The 26,576-nt window shown below is 50.0% G+C and overlaps 1 protein-coding gene across 1 annotated transcript in view; it reads left to right on the top strand.

Annotated features, from left to right (window-relative positions):
• Nucleotides 1–26,576, top strand: part of LOC143783244 (uncharacterized) — a 79,357-nt gene that overhangs the window by 15,317 nt on the left and 37,464 nt on the right. The window contains exons 2-3 of the mRNA XM_077271661.1: nucleotides 18,970–19,083; nucleotides 19,485–20,603. Of these exons, the coding sequence (XP_077127776.1) occupies nucleotides 18,970–19,083; nucleotides 19,485–20,603 (1,233 nt within the window). The remainder of the gene's footprint in view (nucleotides 1–18,969; nucleotides 19,084–19,484; nucleotides 20,604–26,576) is intronic.

Below are 26,576 nucleotides of genomic sequence, written 5' to 3'. Positions count from 1 at the left end.
TAGCCACCGTGACAACCCCAGAAATGAGACAGAGAGGCCCGGTACCGAGTACCCCGCGGCCCTGCGTCTGTGGGCGCTCCAACTTGGCACAATGAACAGGATCTACTTAAGCCTGAAGAATCAGGTCATGTGTGCCTTGGAACTGTGTTGGATTGTGCTTGAACAGTGACTTATTGCAAAGATTGTGTATTGCTGATTGCCGCCCAAAATCCGCCATTGATGCGCTGAGCGGAGCACGGAGGGAGGAGCCATAGTTTTGTGGGCGGAGCCGGACGAAAAGAGCGCGGAACGAGAAACCGCGGTCGAGGTGCCGACTCCGAAAGAGGAACCCCGGCCCCGGCAGGTTAGCAGGGGGAAGGAACGGCCATGTCGGACCCCGGAGGTTCGGAGGCGGCGGTCGCAGCCGCAGACGCGGGGGCACCTCCAGGCCCTGTAGTAGACGCAGCCGCAGGCCTTGTACCACCACCAGATGCCGCGGGGCTTGCCGCCCCTACCGGCCAGCCGGACACTGCCGCAGCTACGACAGCCATAATGCCCTTTTCCATGCCGTACCTACCCGGAGCCGCTTGGCTCCCGCGATACTCTGGAGAGTCCCATACGTTAACTGACTTTAAAGAGGGGATTTGCAGCCTGCTCAAGTTTAATCCCTTGACAGAGCCTCAGAAAGTTCATATGATAACGAACCAACTCTTTGGAGCGGCCTTGAGAGAAGTGAAGTCCTGGCCCGCCGCAGATAAGAAGACTGCGCAACAGATCTTTGCAAAGCTTAAAACCACCTTTGACACCCGCACCGCTACAGAAATTAAATTGACATTTTATGGATGCAAGCAAAGGCTGCGGGATAGCTTACGGGTAGTGTTGAGTGATACCTTCCAATATTTGAAAGTATCGGTATCGGATTGGATCGGCCGATATCCAAATATCGGATATCGCCGATACCGATACCCGATACCAATACAAGTTAATGGGACACAAATATCGGAAGTGATCCTGGATGGTTCCCAGGGTCTGAAGGAGAGGAAACTCTCCTTCAGGCCCTGGGATCCATATTCATGTAAAAAATAAAGAATAAAAATAAAAAATATGGATATACTCACCCTTGGACGAGCCCTGGCTGTCACCGCTGCAAGCGTCTGCCTCCGTTCCTAAGAATGCAGAGTGAAGGACCTTCGATGACGTCGCGGCTTGTGATTGGTCGCGTGACCGCTCATGTGACCGCTCACGTGACCAATCACAAGCCGCGACGTCATCGCAGGTCCTACACTCACTGCTTTCTTAGGAACGGAGGCTGCCGGTTGCACAGCTGAGGTCCAGGGTCTGTCGGAGGGGTGAGTATATCCATATTTTTTATTTTTATTCTTTATTTTTTACATGAATATGGATCCCAGGGCCTGAAGGAGAGTCTCCTCTCCTCCAGACCCTGGGAACCATACGCACCGCACACGCCTGGGAACTTATAGGAACTTCCGATTCCGATTTCCGATATCACAAAAATATCAGAACTCGGTATCGGAATTCCGATACAGCGAATATCGGCCGATACCCGATATTTGCAGTATCGGAATGCTCAACACTACTTACGGGACTATGCCCTTAATCTGCAGGAGGCACTGAGGGCCGTTAAGCAGAGTGATCCAAGCGATATGCAAGATGAAGATAAAATCCTAAAAGAGCGGTTCATTGAGGGGCTCCTGTGCAGTCACCAAAGGGCCCAGCTACACTTCCTAGCCATGCAGAATCCCGACCTGACTTTTGCACAATTTAAAGATAAAGCCATCCAAGCACTACCAGAGCGACAGCCCAGCCGTGCTGTACTTCCCAGGCGTCAAGCCCTCACGTACCACCAGGAGGTGGCGCTGGAAGCACCCGTCTCTGCTGAGGCCGATGCCTAGATCCTGGAAGATGACTCCCCTGCAGGACTACGCCTCCAGATGTAAGAGCTGACCAAGAGCATTGCTGCCCTAGCCCGGACCATCCAGTCCCTCCAGGAGGCCCCCAAGGAGAAGATCCAGCTGGCTTCCGGACCGGAAGATGTCCCCTCGCAACGACAGAGGAGGACTCCGCCGACCAGAGGCAGGGACGACGATCGCTTTCATCGGGATGGACGACCTATCTGCCGCCGCTGCCACCAGATGGGCCATCTTGCAAGGTACTGTCCTTTAAACGAGCAACCCCTGGGGCAAAGGGCCAACCCCCAGGAGTAGGACAGTCAGGCCCGCAGAATTGGAGAGCCAAGTATATCGGAGGGCGACCGGTTCTCCCCATTGTGATCGACGGTATCCCCATGAACGCTTTGCTGGACACGGGTTCCCAGGTGACGACTATGCCTTACATCCTTTATAGACGTTATTGGGAGGACACCGACATTACCCGTGTCCCTGATGATGATTTCTCCATGATAGCTAGTAATGGTCACCCACTGCCACAAGTGGGGTATAAAGAGGTCACTATTAAGGTGGGGCCGGTAGAATTGGAGGCCCAGGGAATTGTTATTGTTGATATTGACCAACGTGAATGTAACCCCATGATGACCATCGGTACTAATGTCATAGAAAATTGTCATGCAGAAGTTATTGTCTTGTTGCAGCAGGTTGCCAAAACAAGGGGTTACGGTGAACAATGTGCCTTGCAGAAAGAAATCAGAGCTCTAATGCAGAGACAGCAAGTGGAGTTGACTGGTGGTGAGATTGGCCGGGTCACAGTGAGTGATTCAAACCCCATTGCGATACCCCCCATGAGCGAAATGTTGATATGGTGTCAGGCAGCCATAGGCCTTAGGGGTAAAGACTATCAGGTCCTGGTAGAACCTGTGTATTCAGATAATAGGCCTACCCTCCTGACAGCCAGAGGGGTGGTTGATGTCCGTAAGGGGAGGGTGCCAGTACGTGTTCTTAACTGTGGGGAGGAAGAAGTCCACCTAACCAAATATGTCACGCTTGCCAAGCTGTTTACTGTTAATAATAGTGTGATACAGGCACCTGGGCCCTTGGTTCCGTCCAGCCCGGCGGAGGACAACGGCTCTGCAGGGCAAATGAAAGATTGGTGTCGGGAATTGCATGTGGGCACTGATTCTACCCCATCTCACCAGACACAGGGGACTTACAGGGTGGTTCATGAATATGAGCGGGTATTCAGCAAACACCCCCTAGATTTCGGGCAGGTAAAAGGGATTCAGCATCATATCCCCACGGGAGATCACCCACCCATCAAAGAGAGATACCGTCCTGTACCCCCAGCTCATTATCAGTGTGCCAAGGACATGTTACGAGAGATGAAGGAGGCTGGGGTAGTGAGAGACAGTTGTAGCCCCTGGGCCGCTCCATTAGTCCTCGTTAGGAAGAAAGATGGCACCATGAGGATGTGTGTGGATTATAGGCAACTAAATCGCATTACACATAAGGATGCATACCCCCTGCCCAGGATAGAGGAGTTCTTGGCTGCTCTAAAGTCTGATAACTACTTCTCTACCTTGGATCTCACCAGTGGGTACTGGCAGGTTCCCATGGCAGAGGCGGACAAGGAGAAGATGGCCTTCACGGCGCCGATGGGTCTCTGCGAGTTCAACGACATGCCCTTCGGATTGTGTAACGCCCCGGGGACGATTCAGAGGATGATGGAGTGCTGTCTGGGACACAAGAACTTTGAAGCCATGCTGCTCTATCTGGACGATGTTATTGTCTTCTCTAAGACCTACAAAGACCATTTGAAGCACCTAGCTGAGGTGTTTGAAGCTCTGTCCAACTTTTGCTTAAAGGTGAAACCGTCCAAATGCCACCTACTAAAACCCAAGGTGCAGTACCTGGGCCATGTGATGAGTGCCGAAGGAGTGGCCCCAGACCCCAACAAGGTCACGGTGATCAAGGACTGGCCGAAGCCCGGTAACCTCCATGAAGTCCGGCAATTCCTTGGGTTGGTGGGCTACTACCGGAGGTTCATTAAGGACTTCACCAAGAAGGCCGTGCCATTGCAAGACCTGTTGGTGGGCCAATCCAAGAAACCCAAGGGTAAGAATACCCCATTTGATTGGAACGACGGACTGGAAGGATCGTTCACCTGCTTAAAATCGGCACTGATGGGAGAAGAGGTACTGGCTTACCCTGAATATGACCAACCGTTCGTATTGTATACGGATGCCAGCAATGTGGGGCTGGGAGCTGTGCTGTCCCAGGTCCAGAAAGGCAAGGAAAGGGTAATCGCTTACGCCAGCAGGAAACTTCGCCCCACTGAAAGGAACCCTGACAACTATAGTTCCTTTAAGCTGGAGTTTCTCGCCATAGTTTGGGCCGTGACTGAGAGGTTCAAGCCCTACCTGGCCTCAGCAAAATTCACCATCTTCAGAGATAGTAATCCACTAACACACTTGGACACAGCAAAACTCGGCGCCTTGGAGCAGCGGTGGATGGCCCGGTTATCCAATTACGATTTCACCATCAAGTACCGGGCGGGGCACAAGAAAGCGAATGCCGATGCATTGTCCCGAATGCCTCACTTGCCTGAGACGGAGGAAGATGCAGAAGCATTTGAAGAGGTAGAGCTGCCCGCTTTCCATTGCCCCAAGGCCACCCAGTGTTCCCATCAGATGGAGGTCAGGCGCAGGAAAAAGCAAGGCACCCCATTGAATCCCCTGCCCCACCACGGGTGAGCAAAGAACCAGGATGGCGACCCTGCGGTCCGTCGGGTGAAAGAGCTCCTGACGCAGGCGGGTTTGCATCCCGGCCCGGAAGATCCACCGGAGGCATTACAGTTGTTGAAGTAGAGGGGCAGACTGTTTATTCACGATGGCAAGCTGTGCCGGAGGAGCGTTGACCCACGCACCCACGAATTGGTATGGCAGATTGTGGTCCCAAGACAAGATGTGCCAATGGTCCTGGGAGCGTACCACAATGGGGCAGGACATTTCGGATGGAGGAAGCTGGAGAGGCTGCTCTGAGGGAGGTTCTACTGGGTTGGTATGAAGAAAGCCATCGAGAAGTGGTGCCGAGAGTGTGGCCCATGCAGCCTACGCCGGAAGGATCGTGACAGCCAGCGGGCTCCCTTGCAGCCCATCATCACCAAACGACCGCTTGAGCTGGTCGCGCTGGATCACGTGAAGCTAACACCTAGCCGGTCAGGCTATACCTATGCTCTCACCATCGTGGACCACTACTCCAGATTCCTGGTAGTCGTGCCGGTCAAAGATCTAATGGCTAGAACGGCTGCTAAAACCTTCCAGCAGTACTTCTGTCGACCTCATGGGTACCCGGAGAAGGTACTGACCGATCAGGGGCCAGCATTTGAAGCGGAAGTGTTCCAGGAGTTCTGCTATCTGTATGGATGTAAGAAGATCAGAACCACGCCATACCATCCACAAACCAACGAGATGTGTGAGAAGATGAACCAGGTGGTGATCGACTTACTGAAAACCTTACCTGTGGAGGAACGGAACTTGTGGCCCACAAAGTTACCCGACTTGGTGGATATGTACAACCACATCCCTGTGAATTCCACCAACTGCACCCCAGCGTACCTGATGCGAGGGAGGTCTAGCAAGTTACCTGTTGATCTGGACATGGGAGTCCTGACCCCCAAGGATATCTCGCCAGATGCGGACTGGGATACCGAGAGGCAGCAAAGGTACCGCAAAGTACAAGAATGTGTGAAAAGAAGTCTCGCCCAAGCCCGACAAAAACAAGAAAGGGATTACAACCAGCATGCTCCTGTAACTCCCTTGTCACCCGGGGAGCAGGTACTCAAGCGAAAGCGGAGACTACACAAGCTTGATGATCAATGGGAAGCGGAACCATATACCATCCTACCATCTGATTTCGACAATACCAAGGTCTGTCTCATCAGCAAGGATGGAGGGGAAACCTCAACGGCAATATCCAGAGACCACCTTAAGATATGCCCTGATAAGCTGAGAGATGGGGAAACAGACCCCGGGACGCCTCCGCCCATGGAAGAGGAGAAGATGATACACACTGTTCTTGGCGATTTTCACAAGTCTTGGACTCAAATAAACCAGGCCATTGTGGTACCTGTCCTAACATTTCGTCAACTGACACCGCAAGAACTAAATGTGGAGCCAGGTCATCCCGACCAGCAACTGCAGCGGACACCACTGGAGGATGCCATGCCAACCGTTGAATCGGTCATTCCTCCCTCTGCTATCGGTGAATCTGCCATGCCCATCGGTCGTAGCAGCAGTCCTGAGAGCCCCAGCCTGCCAGTGCTACCCAGACTCACTAGGAGTGTAGCTAGGAGACAGTGCACTACACCAGTGGTAGCCAGCCTAGCGGGCCCTGTTAGGTCAATAGCCACTCCTGCACTGCGGAGGTCTACACATAGCACCAAGAATCAAACTCCACAAGGTAGGCACTGATTTCCACCTGCAAAGGGAACTCTGGATGTGCCTTCGGACCGGCCGGTCTCAGCCAGCCCTGTTAGCAGTGCTCTAGATTGTGGATCCTGAAGCCTTCAGTAAAGAGGTAAAGAGACTGCAACCCTGTGTCCTCGTTATTCATTGCACCTTGCACCACGCATCACCATCACATCTTTCATTGGACGCCCCTTAGCAGGGTCACGGACCGGGTCAAGCCACCGTGACAACCCCAGAACTGAGACAGAGAGGCCCGGTACCGAGTACCCCGCGGCCTTGCATCTGGGGGCGCTCCACATAGAAATGTGACTATGAGGTATATGGATTTTTTTTGGTGTAAATTGCACTGCCACTCGACTGGCCATTTATGATCTGAAGGGTTGTTCTTTGTTGTACAAGGACATTACATTTTTCTTCTTGGTCTTTGTTGGAGTTTTTCTGGTCAGATTGCTTACAAATATTGATGATATATATACCCCTCAGTCTACTAGTATCTATATTGGATATATTTATATATGTATATTACATATTATCTGATCACCTATAGAGGATGCCTGGTCAGTAGTGTTGAGCGATACCTTCCGATATCGGAAAGTATCGGTATCGGAAAGTATCGGCCGATACCGTCAAAGTATCGGATCTAATCCGATACCGATACCCGATCCCAATGCAAGTCAATAGGACGAAAATATCGGAATTAAAATAAACCCTTTCTTTCCTTGTAGGTTAATTCTACATGAAGGAAAACAACTAAGAATAATGTAGGATGTATTGGGGGAGGTGGCGGAGACATTAAAGGCACAGAGGTTTAGCCCAATCAAATAGAATAGCAGGATTTTTATTTTTTTTTATGACGTTCGGCGTTAGAAAGATTTTGACTGTTATTTATTTTTATTTTTTTTTGTCAGATATTGATGTTTCACTACTTCCACGCCCTTCACCTTCTTTTTTACTTCTCCCACACTTTCTTCTTCATTATCCTCATCATCAGCTTCTTTGACATCAACTTCTTCACCTTATTCATCTTCTTCTTCATCTTCTACCTATTATTTTTTTGTTACATTGTTCATATTCTTTTTATTTTACTATTATCTTCTTCATATTCTACTTCTTCATCATATTCTTATTTGTGACAGGCATTCCCGTAGTTGTTATCTATAAAATTTTGAAGATTACACCTTCCGTTCTGCCTGTCACAAAACAGTTACATTTGTCCGCGTTCAGTTTGGCCTGCAGCATCAGGCTTTATCCAGGGGCACCACGAGGAGGAACGGACTCACCCCCATACACTGCTTAGTCTTCTTCTGCTTATAATTTAGATAATATCTTTTGCTCTGATATTTAGTGTTATGCTTAATGTTCTTCTGCTCTTTGTTCTGCAGCCTCTTGTTCTTCTGCTTCTCGGTCTTTCAGGTCGTCGTCGTCTCCAGGGTCGTCGTCTCCGGGGTCGTCGTCATCGGGGTGGTCTTCAGGGTCATCGTCTCCAGGGTCGTCGTCATCACGGTGGTTGTCGTCTCTGGTGTCGTCGTCATCTTAGGGGTGGTCTTCCGGGTCATCGTGTTTAGTCTCTTGAACTTGGAAATGTAGCAGAAGGTACAAGAAGGCTGAGAAAATGCCGAGAAACAGCTGATGGAACTGGAACTCGGATGGCTACCCGAAGGTCCAAGAGCCAATGGAACTACCGAGGACCAGCTGACGTTACTGGAACCCGGTTACTAAGCAGGAGGTACCCGTGCCTGAAAGCACTACCAAGGACCACCTGACGTTGGTGGAACTCGGATACCCAGAGGGAGGCACCTAAGCCAAAGGCTCTGCCCGGAACCAGCTGACGGTGCTGGAACCAGGATGGGAAGCAGAAGGTACAAGAGCAAAAGACACTGCCGAGAACCAGCTGACGGTACTGGAACCCGGATGGGTAGCCGAAGGTCCAAGAGCCAATGGAACTACCGAGGACCAGCTGACGTTACTGGAACCAGGTTACTAAGCAGGAGGTACCCGTGCCTGAAAGCACTACCAAGGACCACCTGACGTTGGTGGAACTCGGATACCCAGAGGGAGGCACCTAAGCCAAAGGCTCTGCCCGGAACCAGCTGACGGTGCTGGAACCAGGATGGGGAGCAGAAGGTACAAGAGCAAAAGACACTGCCGAGAACCAGCTGACGGTACTGGAACCCGGATGGGTAGCCGAAGGTCCAAGAGCCAATGGAACTACCGAGGACCAGCTGACGTTACTGGAACCCGGTTACTAAGCAGGAGGTACCCGTGCCTGAAAGCACTACTGTCATGATTCTCAATGGCGAGAGAACATAGCCCAGCATATATGAGAACTAGCTCTTGGAAGATGGAAACTATACTGACCATGAACTAAACCTGTAGCACAACTAGAAGTGGCCGGGTAGCATGCCTACGTTTTTTATCCCTAGATGCCCAGCGCCAGCCGGAGAACTACCTAATCCTAGCAGAGGAAAAGACAGTCCTGGCTCACCTCTAGAGAAACTTTCCCAAAAGGCAGACAGAGGCCCCCACATATATTGGCGGTGATTTTAGATGAAATGACAAACGTAGTATGAAAATAGGTTTAGCAAAATCGAGGTCCGCTTACTAGATAGCATGAAGACAGAAAGGGCACTTTCATGGTCAGCAGAAAACCCTATCAAAACACCATCCAGAAATTACTTTAAGACTCTAGCATTAACTCATAACACCAGAGTGGCAATTTCCGCTCACAAGAGCTTTCCAGACACAGTAACGAAACAGCAGCTGTGAACAGGAACAAAATGCAAAAACACACAAGGACAAAAGTCCAACTTAGCTAGGAGTTGTCTAGTAGCAGGAACATGCACAGAAGGCTTCTGATTACATTGTTGACCGGCATGAAACTGACAGAGGAGCAAGGTTATATAGCGACTCCCACATCCTGATAGGAGCAGGTGAACAGAGGGGATGATGCACACAAGTACAATTCCACAAGTGGCCACCGGGGGAGCCCAGAATCCAATTTCACAACAGTACCCCCCCCCTCAAGGAGGGGGCACCGAACCCTCACCAGAACCACCAGGGCGATCAGGATGAGCCCTATGAAAGGCACGGACAAGATCGGAAGCATGAACATCAGAGGCAGTGACCCAAGAATTATCCTCCTGACCGTATCCCTTCCATTTGACCAGATACTGGAGTTTCCGTCTGGAAACACGAGAGTCTAAGATCTTTTCCACAACGTACTCCAACTCACCCTCAACCAACACCGGAGCAGGAGGCTCAACGGAAGGCACAGCCGGTACCTCATACCTGCGCAACAATGAGCGATGAAAAACATTATGAATCGAAAAGGATGCAGGGAGGTCCAAACGGAAGGACACAGGGTTAAGAATCTCCAATATCTTGTACGGGCCGATGAACCGAGGCTTAAACTTAGGAGAAGAAACCCTCATAGGGACAAAACGAGAAGACAACCACACCAAGTCCCCAACACAAAGCCGAGGACCAACACGACGACGGCGGTTGGCAAAAAGCTGAGTCTTCTCCTGGGACAACTTCAAATTGTCCACCACCTGCCCCCAAATCTGATGCAACCTCTCCACCACAGCATCCACTCCAGGACAATCCGAAGATTCCACTTGACCGGAGGAAAATCGAGGATGAAACCCCGAATTACAGAAAAATGGGGACACCAAGGTGGCAGAGCTGGCCCGATTATTGAGGGCGAACTCCGCCAAAGGCAAAAAAGCAACCCAATCATCCTGATCCGCAGACACAAAACACCTCAAATATGTCTCCAAGGTCTGATTAGTCCGCTCGGTCTGCCCATTAGTCTGAGGATGGAAAGCAGACGAAAAAGACAAATCTATGCCCATCCTAGCACAGAATGCCCGCCAAAATCTAGACACGAATTGGGTCCCTCTGTCAGAAACGATATTCTCCGGAATACCATGCAAACGAACAACATTTTGAAAAAACAGAGGAACCAACTCGGAAGAAGAAGGCAACTTAGGCAAGGGAACCAGATGGACCATCTTAGAGAAACGGTCACACACCACCCAGATGACAGACATCTTCTGAGAAAGAGGCAGATCCGAAATAAAATCCATCGAGATGTGCGTCCAAGGCCTCTTCGGGATAGGCAAGGGTAACAACAATCCACTAGCCCGAGAACAACAAGGCTTGGCCCGAGCACAAACGTCACAAGACTGCACAAAGCCTCGCACATCTCGTGACAGGGAAGGCCACCAGAAGGACCTTGCCACCAAATCCCTGGTACCAAAGATTCCAGGATGACCTGCCAACGCAGAAGAATGAACCTCAGAGATGACTCTACTGGTCCAATCATCAGGAACAAACAGTCTACCAGGTGGGCAACGATCAGGTCTATCCGCCTGAAACTCCTGCAAGGCCCGCCGCAGGTCTGGAGAAACGGCAGACAATATCACTCCTTCTTTAAGGATACCTGTGGGCTCAGAATTACCAGGGGAGTCAGGCTCAAAACTCCTAGAAAGGGCATCCGCCCTAACATTCTTAGAACCCGGTAGGTAAGACACCACAAAATTAAACCGAGAGAAAAACAACGACCAGCGCGCCTGTCTAGGATTCAGGCGCCTGGCAGACTCAAGGTAAATTAAATTTTTGTGGTCAGTCAATACCACCACCTGATGTCTGGCCCCCTCAAGCCAGTGACGCCACTCCTCAAAAGCCCACTTCATGGCCAAAAGCTCCCGATTCCCAATATCATAATTCCGCTCGGCGGGCGAAAATTTACGGGAAAAAAAAGCACAAGGTCTCATCACGGAGCAGTCGGAACTTCTCTGCGACAACACCGCCCCAGCTCCGATTTCAGAAGCGTCGACCTCAACCTGAAAAGGAAGAGCAACATCAGGCTGACGCAACACTGGGGCGGAAGAAAAGCGGCGCTTGAGCTCCCGAAAGGCCTCCACAGCATCAGGGGACCAATCAGCAACATCAGCACCCTTCTTAGTCAAATCAGTCAATGGTTTTACAACATCAGAAAAACCAGCAATAAATCGACGATAAAAGTTAGCAAAGCCCAAAAATTTCTGAAGACTCTTAAGAGAAGAGGGCTGCGTCCAATCACCAATAGCCTGAACCTTGACAGGATCCATCTCGATGGAAGAGGGGGAAAAAATGTATCCCAAGAAGGAAATCTTTTGAACCCCAAAAACACACTTAGAACCCTTCACACACAAGGAATTAGACCGCAAAACCTGAAAAACCCTCCTGACCTGCTGGACATGAGAGTCCCAGTCATCCGAAAAAATCAGAATATCATCCAGATACACAATCATAAATTTATCCAAATAATCGCGGAAAATGTCATGCATAAAGGACTGGAAGACTGAAGGGGCATTTGAAAGACCAAAAGGCATCACCAAATACTCAAAATGGCCCTCGGGCGTATTAAATGCGGTTTTCCACTCATCCCCCTGCTTGATTCGCACCAAATTATACGCCCCACGGAGATCAATCTTAGAGAACCACTTGGCCCCCTTTATACGAGCAAACAAATCAGTAAGCAGTGGTAACGGATATTGATATTTAACCGTGATTTTATTCAAAAGTCGATAATCAATACACGGCCTCAAAGAGCCGTCTTTCTTAGACACAAAGAAAAAACCGGCTCCTAAGGGAGATGACGAAGGACGAATATGTCCCTTTTCCAAGGACTCCTTTATATATTCCCGCATAGCCGCGTGTTCAGGCACAGACAGATTAAATAAACGACCCTTAGGGAATTTACTACCCGGGATCAAGTCTATGGCACAATCGCACTCCCGGTGCGGAGGTAGTGAACCAACCTTGGGTTCTTCAAAAATGTCACGAAAGTCAGACAAGAATTCAGGAATCTCAGAGGGAATAGATGATGAAATGGAAACCAAAGGTACGTCCCCATGAGTTCCTTTACATCCCCAGCTTAACACAGACATAGCTCTCCAGTCGAGGACTGGGTTATGAGATTGCAGCCATGGCAATCCCAGCACCAAAACATCATGTAGATTATACAGCACCAAAAAGCGAATAACCTCCTGGTGATCCGGATTAACACGCATAGTCACTTGTGTCCAGTATTGTGGTTTATTACTAGCCAATGGGGTGGAGTCAATCCCTTTCAGAGGTATCGGAGCCTCCAATGGCTCCAAATCATACCCACAGCGTTTGGCAAAGGACCAATCCATAAGACTCAAAGCAGCGCCAGAGTCGACATAGGCGTCCGCGGTAATAGATGACAAAGAACAAATCAGGGTCACAGATAGAATAAACTTAGACTGTAAAGTGCTAATTGAAACAGACTTGTCAGGCTTCTTAGTACGCTTAAAGCATGCTGATATAACATGAGTTGAATCACCACAATAGAAGCACAACCCATTTTTTCGTCTAAAATTCTGCCGCTCGCTTCTGGACAGAATTCTATCACATTGCATATTTTCTGGCGTTTTCTCAGTAGACACCGCCAAATGGTGCACAGGTTTGCGCTCCCGCAGACGCCTATCGATCTGAATAGCCATCGTCATGGACTCATTCAGACTCGCAGGCACAGGGAACCCCACCATAAAATCCTTAATGGCATCAGAGAGACCTTCTCTGAAAATCGCCGCCAGGGCGCACTCATTCCACTGAGTAAGCACAGACCATTTGCGGAATTTTTGGCAGTATATTTCAGCTTCATCTTGCCCCTGAGACAAGGACATCAAGGCCTTTTCCGCCTGAAGCTCTAAATGAGGTTCCTCATAAAGCAACCCCAAGGCCAGAAAAAACGCATCCACATTGAGCAACGCAGGATCCCCTGGTGCCAATGCAAAAGCCCAGTCCTGAGGGTCGCCCCGGAGCAAGGAAATTACAATCCTGACCTGCTGTGCAGGGTCTCCGGCAGAGCGAGACTTCAGGGACAAAAACAATTTGCAATTATTTTTAAAATTTTGAAAGTGAGATCTATTCCCCGAGAAGAATTCAGGCAAAGGAATTCTAGGCTCAGACATAGGTGCATGAACAACAAAATCTTGCAAATTTTGTACCTTTGTGGCGAGATTATTCAAACCTGTAGCTACACTCTGAAGATCCATTTGAAACAGGTGAACACAGAGCCATTCAAGGATTAGAAGGAGAGAAAGAGAGGAAGGCTGCAGTATAGGCAGACTAGCAAGTGATTCAATTAAGAGCACACTCAGAACTAGAGGGAGGAAAAAAAAAAAAATAGTAGCAGACTTCTTTTTTCTCTCCTTTCTCAGCCAGTAATTTAACCCTTTTTTGGGCCGGTCAAACTGTCATGATTCTCAATGGCGAGAGAACATAGCCCAGCATATATGAGAACTAGCTCTTGGAAGATGGAAACTATACTGACCATGAACTAAACCTGTAGCACAACTAGAAGTGGCCGGGTAGCATGCCTACGTTTTTTATCCCTAGATGCCCAGCGCCAGCCGGAGAACTACCTAATCCTAGCAGAGGAAAAGACAGTCCTGGCTCACCTCTAGAGAAACTTTCCCAAAAGGCAGACAGAGGCCCCCACATATATTGGCGGTGATTTTAGATGAAATGACAAACGTAGTATGAAAATAGGTTTAGCAAAATCGAGGTCCGCTTACTAGATAGCATGAAGACAGAAAGGGTACTTTCATGGTCAGCAGAAAACCCTATCAAAACACCATCCAGAAATTACTTTAAGACTCTAGCATTAACTCATAACACCAGAGTGGCAATTTCCGCTCACAAGAGCTTTCCAGACACAGTAACGAAACAGCAGCTGTGAACAGGAACAAAATGCAAAAACACACAAGGACAAAAGTCCAACTTAGCTAGGAGTTGTCTAGTAGCAGGAACATGCACAGAAGGCTTCTGATTACATTGTTGACCGGCATGAAACTGACAGAGGAGCAAGGTTATATAGCGACTCCCACATCCTGATAGGAGCAGGTGAACAGAGGGGATGATGCACACAAGTACAATTCCACAAGTGGCCACCGGGGGAGCCCAGAATCCAATTTCACAACACACTACCAAGGACCACCTGACGTTGGTGGAACTCGGATACCCAGAGGGAGGCACCTAAGCCAAAGGCTCTGCCCGGAACCAGCTGACGGTGCTGGAACCAGGATGGGGACCTATTCAAGCTTGTCTTCCTAGAGCCCCAACTAGCAGTGTTGGAGCAAAGGGTCAGCAGGAGGAGGAGAGGGAGCAGAGTGTAGGCCGAAGCCTGCACTGGCGGCAGCTTTGGGTCTGTTGTGTCTGCGTGGCAGTTGCAGGACACGTTGCCGGCTGCACAGCAGGGGAACAGCTGGCGGTGCTGAACCCCACTGACACATTGGCGAGGTGTTTGGCTCTGTGCAGCCAGCACATCTGGGCCCCAACTGGCGGTGTTAGAGCCCAGGGTCAGCAGGAGGAGGAGAGGGAGCGGAGTGTAGGCCGAAGCCTAATTGAACCAATTTCAAAGGTAACCTTAAACCCCCCCTCAGGTGTTCCAAACTAGAAGAGCCACAGCTTATGCAGCAGTAGTGCTGCACAAGTCAAAGGTTGCTCTTTTAATTTTTCTCCTTGCACACGCTGAATGAAACACGTATAACATTTAGCCCTTTATACAGTCAAACTGTGTTGGAGGCGCGAGTTCCCTTCGTAATGAGACGCAGCACAGATGTCAAGAATCCCACCTTGGTGCTGGGTGCAGAATCCTGAGCGTTGTTATTTGCTGTACAGGAGTGTGCGCTGTCGTGTTATCCCTTGGCCTAGCGCTGTTAGCGCTGCCCATCTTCTGACATCATTTAATGTCGGACGGTGCGGTTTGCGATGACCATGAATCCCAGCCCCGCAGTGTCTTAACATTGTTAAAACACTGCGGGGCTGGGATTCATGGCCTGGCGCAGTACATATGTTCGCCTCTCACACTCGGGTCCTTACACCCGCTTCAGACTGTGCGGCGTCAGCTGATCCCTTATCGCATGCCACGGCCATGAAGCCGCACAGTCTGAAGAAGGCGGAAGGAGATGAGGGACAGGCGAACTTATGCACTGCTCATGCCCATCAATCACACCCTCGCAGTCCAAATAAATAAGACACCGAGGGGCGTTGTGTGGGTCAGGGCGGCCGCAGAGGCGCAGGCAGCCAAACAATGATGCCAGAAGACGGGCAGCGCTACCAAGGGGGTTGCAGCGTGTCATTACAAAGGAAAGCCACACCTCCGGGACGGTTAAATGGTCACACAGAGGACACATTTTAGACGTGTTTTCAGTTCCACATGTGCGAGGAGAATACGTTTATGAGCCACCTTGCACACATGCAGCATTACTGCTGTACAAGGTGGCTGGAAAACATACAAACGCCTGGGGGAGGGGGGACAGGTTCCCTTCAATTTCAGTTCTTGTGTCTGCGTGGCATTTGCAGGACACGTTGCCGGCTACACAGCAGGGGAACAGCTGGCGGTGCTGAACCCCACTGACACATTGGCTGGTGTTTTTCTCTGTGCAGCTAGCAGTACCGGGCCCCAACTGGCGGTGTTAGAGCCCAGGGTCAGCAGGAGGAGGAGAGGGAGCAGAGTGTAGGCCGAAGCCTGCACTGGCGGCAGCTTTGTGTCTGCGTGGCTGTTGCAGGACACGTTGCCGGCTACACAGCAGGGGAACAGCTGGCATTGCTGAACCCCACTGACACATTGGCTGGTGTTTTTCTCTGTGCAGCTAGCAGTACCGGGCCCCAACTGGCGGTGTTAGAGCCCAGGCTCTGCAGGGGGAGCAGAGTGTAGGCCGAAGCCTAATTGAACCAATTTTAAAGGTAACCTTTAACCCCCCCTCAGGTGTTCCAAAGTAGAAGAGCCACAGCTTATGCAGCAGTAGTGCTGCACAAGTCAAAGGTTGCTCTTTTAATTTTTCTCCTTGCACACGCTGAATGAAACATGTATAACATTTAGCCCTTTATACAGTCAAACTGTGTTGGAGGCGCGAGTTCCCTTCGTAATGAGACGCAGCACAGATGTCAAGAATCCCACCTTGGTGCTGGGTGCAGCCTCCTGAGCGTTGTTATTTGCTGTACAGGAGTCTGCGCTGTCGTGTTATCCCTTGGCCTAGCGCTGTTAGCGCTGCCCATCTTCTGACATCATTTAATGTCGGCCGGTGCGGTTCGCGATGACCATGAATCCCAGCCCGCATGTCTTAACATTGTTAAAACACTGCGGGGCTGGGATTCATGTCCTGGCGCAGTACATATGTTCGCCTCTCACACTCGGGTCCTTACACCCGCTTCAGACTGTGCGGCGTCAGCTGATCCCTTATCGCATGCCACGGCCATGAAGCCGCACAGTCTGAAGAAGGCGGAAGGAGATGAGGGACAGGCGAACTTATGCGCTGCTCATGCCCATCAATCACACCCTCGCAGTCCAAATAAATAAGACACCGAGGGGCATTGTGTGGGTCAGGGCGGCCGCAGAGGCGCAGGCAGCCAAACAATGATGCCAGAAGACGGGCAGCGCTACCAAGGGGGTTGCAGCGTGTCATTACAAAGGAAAGTCACACCTCCGGGACGGTTAAATGGTCACACAGAGGACACATTTTAGACGTGTTTTCAGTTCCACATGTGCGAGGAGAATACGTTTATGAGCCACCTTGCACACATGCAGCATTACTGCTGTACAAGGTGGCTGGAAAACATACAAATGCCTGGGGGAGGGGGGACAGGTTCCCTTCAATTTCAGTTCTTGTGTCTGCGTGGCATTTTCAGGACACGTTGCCGGCTACACAGCAGGGGAACAGCTGGCGGTGCTGAACCCCACTGACACATTGGCTGGTGTTTTTCTCTGTGCAGCTAGTAGTACCGGGCCCCAACTGGCAGTGTTAGAGCCCAGGGTCAGCAGGAGGAGGAGAGGGAGCAGAGTGTAGGCCGAAGCCTGCACTGGCGGCAGCTTTGTGTCTGCGTGGCTGTTGCAGGACACGTTGCCGGCTACACAGCAGGGGAACAGCTGGTGTTGCTGAACCCCACTGACACATTGGCTGGTGTTTTTCTCTGTGCAGCTAGCAGTACCGGGCCCCAACTGGCGGTGTTAGAGCCCAGGCTCTGCAGGGGGAGCAGAGTGTAGGCCGAAGCCTAATTGAACCAATTTTAAAGGTAACCTTTAACCCCCCCTCAGGTGTTCCAAAGTAGAAGAGCCACAGCTTATGCAGCAGTAGTGCTGCACAAGTCAAAGGTTGCTCTTTTAATTTTTCTCCTTGCACACGCTGAATGAAACACGTATAACATTTAGCCCTTTATACAGTCAAACTGTGTTGGAGGCGCGAGTTCCCTTCGTAATGAGACGCAGCACAGATGTCAAGAATCCCACCTTGGTGCTGGGTGCAGAATCCTGAGCGTTGTTATTTGCTGTACAGGAGTCTGCGCTGTCGTGTTATCCCTTGGCCTAGCGCTGTTAGCGCTGCCCATCTTCTGACATCATTTAATGTCGGCCGGTGCGGTTCGCGATGACCATGAATCCCAGCCCCGCAGTGTCTTAACATTGTTAAAACACTGCGGGGCTGGGATTCATGGCCTGGCGCAGAACATATGTTCGCCTCTCACACTCGGGTCCTTACACCCGCTTCAGACTGTGCGGCGTCAGCTGATCCCTTATCGCATGCCACGGCCATGAAGCCGCACAGTCTGAAGAAGGCGGAAGGAGATGAGGGACAGGCGAACTTATGCACTGCTCATGCCCATCAATCACACCCTCGCAGTCCAAATAAATAAGACACCGAGGGGCGTTGTGTGGGTCAGGGCGGCCGCAGAGGCGCAGGCAGCCAAACAATGATGCCAGAAGACGGGCAGCGCTACCAAGGGGGTTGCAGCGTGTCATTACAAAGGAAAGTCACACCTCCGGGACGGTTAACACTAGAACTACTGATGGAGTCATTTTGACTCCTTTCATTTTTTATTTCTCTTCTGTGACTACATTTTTCAGAATTCCGGCTTGAAACTCGGTGACTTTTCCTCAAATATGATGTGAAAAAAGATTTTGTGAGAGTAAATAATTTAGGTAAAAAATTTGCGCGTTTTTTTCAAAATTTACCAAGAACTCCTGAAGGGAGTCATTTTGACTCCCTACTATATTTTGAGGTCCTTTTGTCACTAAATGTTGCTATAAAGTTTTGTGCATAATTTTTTCACTCTGTCTTATTTACCCTGATGTTCATATAGATGTAGTTCAATTTACATGTCAACTTTTCACATTTTCCTTGTGTTTTACCTGCTTGTATTACTGTGTAATGCTGAACAAAATAGCTTGTTTACTCTAGGCTCTTATCTTACGCTAATGAAGGGTGGTGTTTTTCTAAGGTCCTAGCAGGAGACAGTATTCTGGATAGTAACTTTACTTTCAGTTCAGCTGAAGAGACAAAGAGAACAGACGCAGACATACGAGCTCTGAAGACTCATACAGGTATGAATTGTTATGAAATAGTTTAGCTGTCTGTCAACTGATTCAGCCCACCTACTTTTGAAGGTGGCAGAACAGTTATTATTTCTTTTAGTTTTCATTTCATTTCTATTTTTCAGCAGGGAACTATATAGAATTATGGAATTTGTGAGGAATATGGAGAGAAGACGTTTGATAAAGCCTCAAGATATTCTGGCTACTTTGCAATCCATACTGGAAGATGAATCGGAATCCGAATTGCAGGAACATGTATTTGATTCTGACAGTGATGAAGATTTCATTCCTCAGAACATATCAAGTGAATCTGAAGACTCAGAAGGAACAAATCCAGAAGGTAAGTAGTTATGTGTATTTATTTGTTCTTCCACACACTGAGTTAGGGCCTGTGCACACTAGCAGAATTCTGGCTGAATAGCCATCTGGATATTCTTGCCGCAATACAGGCCGTACCTGCCCGCTCATGCCTGAAGCTCCGCTCCGAACCCCGGGATGGAGCCGCTGTCAGGGACAGAGCAGCGCTTGCTTACGCGCGAGCACGGCTCCGTCCCAGACAGCGGCTCGAGCCCGGGGTTCGGAGCGGAGCTTCAGGTATGAAACTCCGCTCTGTACCTGAGCGGGCAGGTACGGGCCGGATTGTGGTGAGAATATCCGGTCGGATATTCCGCCGCTTATCCAGCCAGTGTGCACGGACCCTTACAAAACAAAAATTCTAAATATTCATCAACTTTTTTCCAGATATTCCAAGCACATCAACTGGGGATCGGGCTCATGCAGTTATGTTGCCTCGTGACCATCCTCCTGGTCGTGGACAGAAAAAATCAGCAAAACGTCCCAGAAATGAAAGAACAACAGATAACGATGGCGGCGAAGGTAATGCAACAACAAACACCAGAGAAGGCGAATCTGAAGGAATACTAGTTTCAGCGGATGGTATTCAATGGAAACCTGTTGAAATTGGACAACACTTGCCTGGTAGGCGTGACAGCCAAAATATTCTTCGAGAAGCACCTGGCCCTACAGGATACGCCAGAAGAAATATCATTATCGATAGTCCTTTGAGCGCATGGCGTTTATTTTTTGATTCATATATATTGACACATATAAAGAACTGTACGCTTGCAGAAGCATGCAGGAACAATAATTTACAGTTTACTCTATCTGATGAGGAGCTAGATGCATTCATTGCGATATTCTATGCTCGTGGAATATCTGGCACGAACCGTCACTCGATTAGCAGTATTTGGTGTAATGACTGGGGAATACCGTTTTGCAAAGCGACAATGTCTAGGGACCGCTTTGTTGAAATTATGAGGTTTCTCAGATTTGATGAGAAATCTACTCGATCGGAGAGACTGCAAATGGACAAGTTTGCTCTATTTTCTACTGTGTGGGACAGGTTTATTGCAAATTGTATTGCGTGTTACAAACCTGGCCCATACATAACGGTGGATGAGCAACTTTTCCCAAGCAAAACTAGGTGTCCATTCACGCAGTACATGCCTTCCAAACCAGATAAATATGGCCACAAATATTGGCTAGCTGTTGATAAGGAGAGCAAATATCTGGCAAATGGCTTCCCTTATCTAGGCAAAGATGACACACGCCGTGCTGAGGACCGTTTAGCTGACCATGTGGTAATGAAGTTATTGGACCCGTTTTTGAAAAAAGGTCGCAATGTTACAACCGATAATTATTTTACTTCAGTAAAATTAGCTAAACAGCTAAAAAGCAAAGGAACAACCATCGTGGGAACACTGAATAAGATAAGGCGAGAAGTGCCTAAAGAAATAAAATCCATGAAAGAGGAATTGTACAACACTAAAGTGTTTAGAAATGGACAATTTTACACTTACAGTATATCAAGGAAAGCCCAACAAAAATGTTGTCATTTTGAGTTCCGTCCATCCAGATGTTGTTGTTGCGTCTGATTCCGCTAAAAAAACTCCAGAAATGGTAAAGTTTTACAATGAAACAAAATATGGAGTAGATGTAGTGGATCAGATGGCACGAAAATATACCACACGAACATCCACAAGGAGATGGCCTGTTCATGCATTTGAAAATGCCTTAGACTTTGCGGGTATAAATGCATGTATAATATTCAAGGAGATTACCCACCAAAAAATGTCACGCAAGTAGTGTTGAGCATTCCGATACCGCAAGTATCGGGTATCGGCCGATACTAGCGGTATCGGAATTCCGATACCGGGATTCCAATACTTGGTGCGTATCGGATACCGGAATCGGAAGTTCAATGATTCAAAATTCAGAAATTCAGCCAATGAGAAAGATTCCAAGTGTGGGCACATCCTGTTTAGCATGGAGGGCATGAAACTACTGGCAAGGCTGTGATTGGCTGCTGAAATGATGTCATGATGCAGTTTAAAAGTCGCTGGCGCCATTTTGCGATCACTCTGCTGTGAATTCAGTTAGTGACAGGACGCTGTTTGCTGACTGAGGGACAGTTTAGAGATAGCGATTTGCTTCTTTGTGCTTTCCAAAGGCTAATTTAGCAACCGCTGTGTTCACCTACTATTCACCTTCCTTTTGCCTTGTAGCGCTGTTTTCACAGCGATCTGCAAGGTCTCTCTGTGTGTGTGTGTGTGAGTGCAGCCCACTCTCTAGTCTGAGTGCAGCCACATAGGCCATCCATAGCTGGTTGTATTCAGTTCAGGGAGGGTGGTTCATTGCCTCATACTGTCCTTTTTTTTTTTTTTTTTGAAGTAGTGCAGGCTGCTGCACATTTTTTCCAAAAATTCCTATTAGTGTCTTTCCACCCGTCTCCAGCTAATTTGTGGAAAAACACTACATAGGATAAAGTAGAGGAGGGTTTTTGGGCCTTGCAGCGCCGTTTACGGCTGTCTGCACGGTCTCCGTGTGACTGCAGCTCGCCCTGTAATCTGTGAGCAGCTATAGCCTGGTTGTCTCCAGCTCAGGGTTTTTCACTGCGTCATACCGCCAAATCAATTTTCTTTTTTTTCAAAGTAGTGTAGTCTGCTGCTAATTTATTTTAAAAAATCCTATTAGTGTCTTTCCACCCGTCTCCAGCTAATTTGTGGAAAAACACTACATAGGATAAAGTAGAGGAGGGTTTTTGGGCCTTGCAGCGCCGTTTACGGCTGTCTGCACGGTCTCCGTGTGACTGCAGCTCGCCCTGTAGTCTGTGAGCAGCCGTAGCCTGGTTGTCTGCAGCTCAGGGTTTTTCACTGCGTCATACCGCCAAATCAATTTTCTTTTTTTTCAAAGTAGTGTAGTCTGCTGCTAATTTATTTTAAAAAATCCTATTAGTGTCTTTCCACCCGTCTCCAGCTAATTTGTGGAAAAACACTACATAGGATAAAGTAGAGGAGGGTTTTTGGGCCTTGCAGCGCCGTTTACGGCTGTCTGCACGGTCTCCGTGTGATTGCAGCTCTATCCGTTGTCAGTTCAGCCCCCAAAAAATAAATAAATAATAAAGTTCACCAAACACACCAGTTACACACCACTTTACATTTGTGTAGGCCACATTAGCTCATATTCAAGTCTAGTCCACACTTTAGAAAATTAGTGTGTCTTATACCTGTTAGGAGGAGTTGCTCAGGAATAAGCACACAAAGCCGTTAGTACTTTTCTGCTTATCTTTATCAGTCAACCAAGATGAAGAAGGCAGTGAGTAAGGCACGTGGGCGTGGGCGTGGGCGCGGAGCAGGGAGGGGACGTGGGGATTCTGTGCCTGCTGCGGGCACCGGTGAGTCATCAGCACCCACTTTCACAAGGGAACAGTCGTTCATGCGCAGCTTTGTCGCCGAGCGCCGTACACCGCTGCTGCGTGAAGACCAAATTGAAGCCGTTGTGGGATGGATGGCAGCTAATGCATCAACTTCCATTAGTGCCACATCCTCTCAGACACAGAGCACTGGAGAGCAGCCATCTGTCTCTTCACCACCTGCAAAATTGCCCAGGCAGACAGAGATCCCAGGACAGGAGCAGTCTCTACTTCTGTTCTCTGAATCATCTCTTGGCTTGGAAACAGGGGGCCAGCCAAGCAGCATTGGAGAAATGGAAGAAGAGGCAGGGTGCAGTGATGCCCAACAGCTTTTTCTGTCTTCCTCTGAAGAGGCGGGTGGGCCAGTGGCTCCGGTCACCACCTCGCAGGCCGCATCAGCTGATGATGACACTCAGGTGCCACTTACTGGTGCGTGCTCTGCTGCTGAGACTACCCAGGAGGAGCAGTTGGGGGCAGAGGGTAGTGTAGATGATGAGGTCCTTGACCCATCTTGGCGTCAGGGACAGGAAGGTGGTGGGAGCAGCTCTGAGGAAGAGATTCCCCGTACGGCCCAAAGAGGGAGAGGGAGGGGGAAGACTGCGGATCCTGCAGCCTCCGCTTTGGCACCCGTAAGGAGCATGTCTCTTCCAAAAGTCAAAAGGGGGGCTCCCAAGACTTGCAGTGCCTGGTCCTTTTTTGACACAGTTGCAGATGACATTTGCTATGTCAGATGCAAGGTGTGTCATCAAAAAATCAAAAGAGGTCAAAAAGTCGCCAACCTCAATACCTCCAACATGTGGAAACATGTGCGCAACAGGCACCCGGCGGAGTTAGACAAACACACTGAAGAGCTAGGCCAACCAACAGCGGCAGCTACCACCTCTTCAGCTCGTGTTGCCTCTTCCTCTAGCTCACACGCAGCTGGTTCGGCTTCCTCCCAGGATCGCCGTGGAAGAACCTCTGGCCCTGTTGTCCAGAGACCCGCTGTCATTCCACCCGCAGCACCACTTTCCCAGTCAACCACACACTCCCAGCCCAGTCTACAGCCATCGGTAGTACAGGCATGGGAGAAAAGGCGGCCTTTCTCGTCAAACCACCCACGAGCACAGGCTCTGACTGCAGGCATTGCCAAACTTCTGTCACTGGAAATGCTGTCATTCAGGCTGGTGGAGACTGACAGCTTCCGTGACTTGATGTCATTGGCAGTCCCACAGTACAGTGTGCCCAGCCGCTTTTACTTCAGCAGGCAAGCCGTCCCTGCCCTGCACAAGCATGTGGAGGGACACATAAAACACGCGCTACTGAACGCCGTCAGTAGCAAGGTCCACCTCACCACCGATGCGTGGACCAGTCAACATGGACAGGGGCGATACCTTTCCCTCACTGCCCATTGGGTTAATGTCGTTGAGCCGGGTACAGACCGTGCGAGTGGCGCAGGACGTGTCCTGCCCACTCCAAGGATTGCAGGAATCCATTCTGTACGCATTGACTCCTCCTCTTACACCAGTTCCTCAGAATCATCGCTGCAGGAGCCGTCACAGTCCACCTCCACATGGACCCGTGATGAACGTGTACCTGTTACGACTGACATGAGCACAGCCGTGGCCAAACGTCAACAGGCCGTCTTGAAATTAATTTTTTTGGGGAATCGTAGCCACACAGCGCAGGAGCTCTGGAATGCCATCAAGCAGGAGAGCGATGTGTGGTTTGAGCCAGCGAATCTCCAGCCAGGCATGGTAGTGTGTGATAATGGCCGAAATCTGGTGGCAGCCCTGGGCCTCGGCAACCTCACTCACATCCCATGTCTGGCACATGTGCTCAATTTGGTCGTGCAGAGTTTTTTGAGGGACTATCCGGATCTTGATGCACTGCTGCACAAGGTCCGCCTAGAGTGTGCTCACTTGCGGCGTTCCAGCACGGCAAAAGCGCGCATTGCGGCTCTGCAGCGCCGACACCGCCTGCCGGAACATCGCATCATATGTGACCTACCTACCAGGTGGAATTCCACGTTACATATGTTGGAGCGGTTGTGTGAGCAGCAGCAAGCTGTAATGGAGTACCAGCTGTATCAGGCGCAAAAAAGTCGCAGTCAGCGCCGTACAGACTTCACAACCACAGAGTGGGCCACTATGAAGGATGTCTGCCAGGTTTTGCGTCCCTTTGATTATTCCACGCGGATGGCGAGTGCAGATGATGCACTAGTCAGCATGACTGTCCCCCTTATCTGCCTGCTTGAAAAGTCACTGCAAGCGCTAAGGGATGATGTTGTGGAAGAGGTGGAGGATGAGGATTCACCACTTCCATCATCTTCTGGACAGTCAGCGCCACGTGGTTCCTCACAAACGCGTAGGCAGGGGACAGTTTGTGAGGAGGATGAGGAGGAGTCAATGGAGGAGGAAGACATCCGTCCAGAGGAGGGAGTTCCCGAATTGTCCAGTACTCAGTGTGTACAGCGAGGGTGGGGTGATGACGAGCGGGCAGAGATCACGCCTCCAGCTGGGGACAGCGTTTCTTGGGCAGTTGGCAGTCTGCAGCACATGGTGGATTACATGCTGCAGTGCCTGAGAAACGACCGCCGCATCGACCACATTCTCAACATGTCTGATTATTGGGTGTTCACCCTCCTCGATCCTCGCTACCGGGACAACGTAGAAAGCCTCATCACACCGTTGAACCGGGAGCGAAAAATGCGGGAGTACCAAGACACACTGGTCAGTTCCATCATCTTCTCCATTCCAACTGAGAGAAGTGCTGCTAGTGCATTCCAAAGCAGCTCAGTGCGTCCAGGCAGTGGTGGAGGCTCTGCACAAAGAGGGAGCAGAAGCAGTGCCTCTGCCCAAGGCAAGACCAGTATGGCCGAACTGTGGCACAGTTTTCTGTGCCCGCCACAAAAGTCTACACCATCACAGACGGCTCCAGTCAGCAGGAGGCAACGGTTCCGTCAGATGGTGACAGACTACATGTCTTGCCCTCTTGCTGTACTCCCAGACGGCTCTTCCCCTTTCAAGTTTTGGGTCTCAAAGCTGGATACATGGCCAGAGCTAAGCCAGTATGCATTGGAGGTGCTGTCTTGCCCTGCGGCCAGTGTATTATCGGAATGCGTCTTTAGTGCTGCAGGTGGTGTACTAACTGACCGTCGCATGCGACTATCCTCCGATAACGTTGACCGGCTTACTTTCCTGAAAATGAACAAGGCCTGGATCTCGCAGGAATTTGCCACTCCTCCTCCTGATTAAATAATTAGGTCACTGTATACGTTATCCAGGTCTCCTGTTGTGTTCATCTTTCTACCACCTGAACTTAAATTCCTGGGCTCCAACACCGCCAGTTGAGGCTCAGATGTGCCGTCTGCACAGTCAAAACATACGACCCAGTGTTATTGGGTTTCAGTAACGTCAGCTGATCCCCAGCTGTGTAGCCGGCAATGTGTCATGCGACCGCCACGCTGACACAACAACTGAAATGTAAGGGAATCTGTCCCCCCCCCCCCAAGGCGTTTGCTACTGAAAGAGCCACCTTGTGCAGCAGTAATGCTGCACAAGGAAAAAGGTAGCTATTTTGGTTTTGCTCCTTGCACACGCAAAACTTAACACTTATAAAATGTGTCCACTGATACCGTAAAACCGTCCCGGAGGTGGGACTTTCCTTCGTAATATGACGCAGCACAGCCGTCATTCCTACCCCCCCGGCGCCGCGCCCCGGCTCCTCAGCGTTGTTTGATTCCGTCCCGGAGCCTGCGCTGTTATGTTATCCCGTGGCCAGGCACACTTAGCGCTGCCCGTCTTCTGGCATCATTTGGTGTCAGGCTGGCTGCGCCTGTGCGGCCACGCTGGCCGAGAGCCCGCCTCGCAGTGTCTTCTGATTTAATCCCACTGGGGGCCTGGGATCTATGGACATGCGCAGTGCATATCTGAACCTCCACCTCTCACTCATCTCCCTATGGCTTCTTCAGACTGTTCGGTGTCAGCTGGTCCCTAATAGCATGCCACGGCCGTGACACCGCACAGTCTGAAAAAGAAGCCGTAGGGAGGGGAGTGAGAGGCGAGGATATGCACTGCGCATGGCCATGGATCCCAGGCCCC

This window comes from Ranitomeya variabilis, chromosome 6 (assembly GCF_051348905.1).
Source record: "Ranitomeya variabilis isolate aRanVar5 chromosome 6, aRanVar5.hap1, whole genome shotgun sequence".
NCBI classification, from domain to species: Eukaryota; Metazoa; Chordata; class Amphibia; order Anura; family Dendrobatidae; genus Ranitomeya; species Ranitomeya variabilis.
This window is presented reverse-complemented; position numbering and strand designations above follow the sequence as displayed.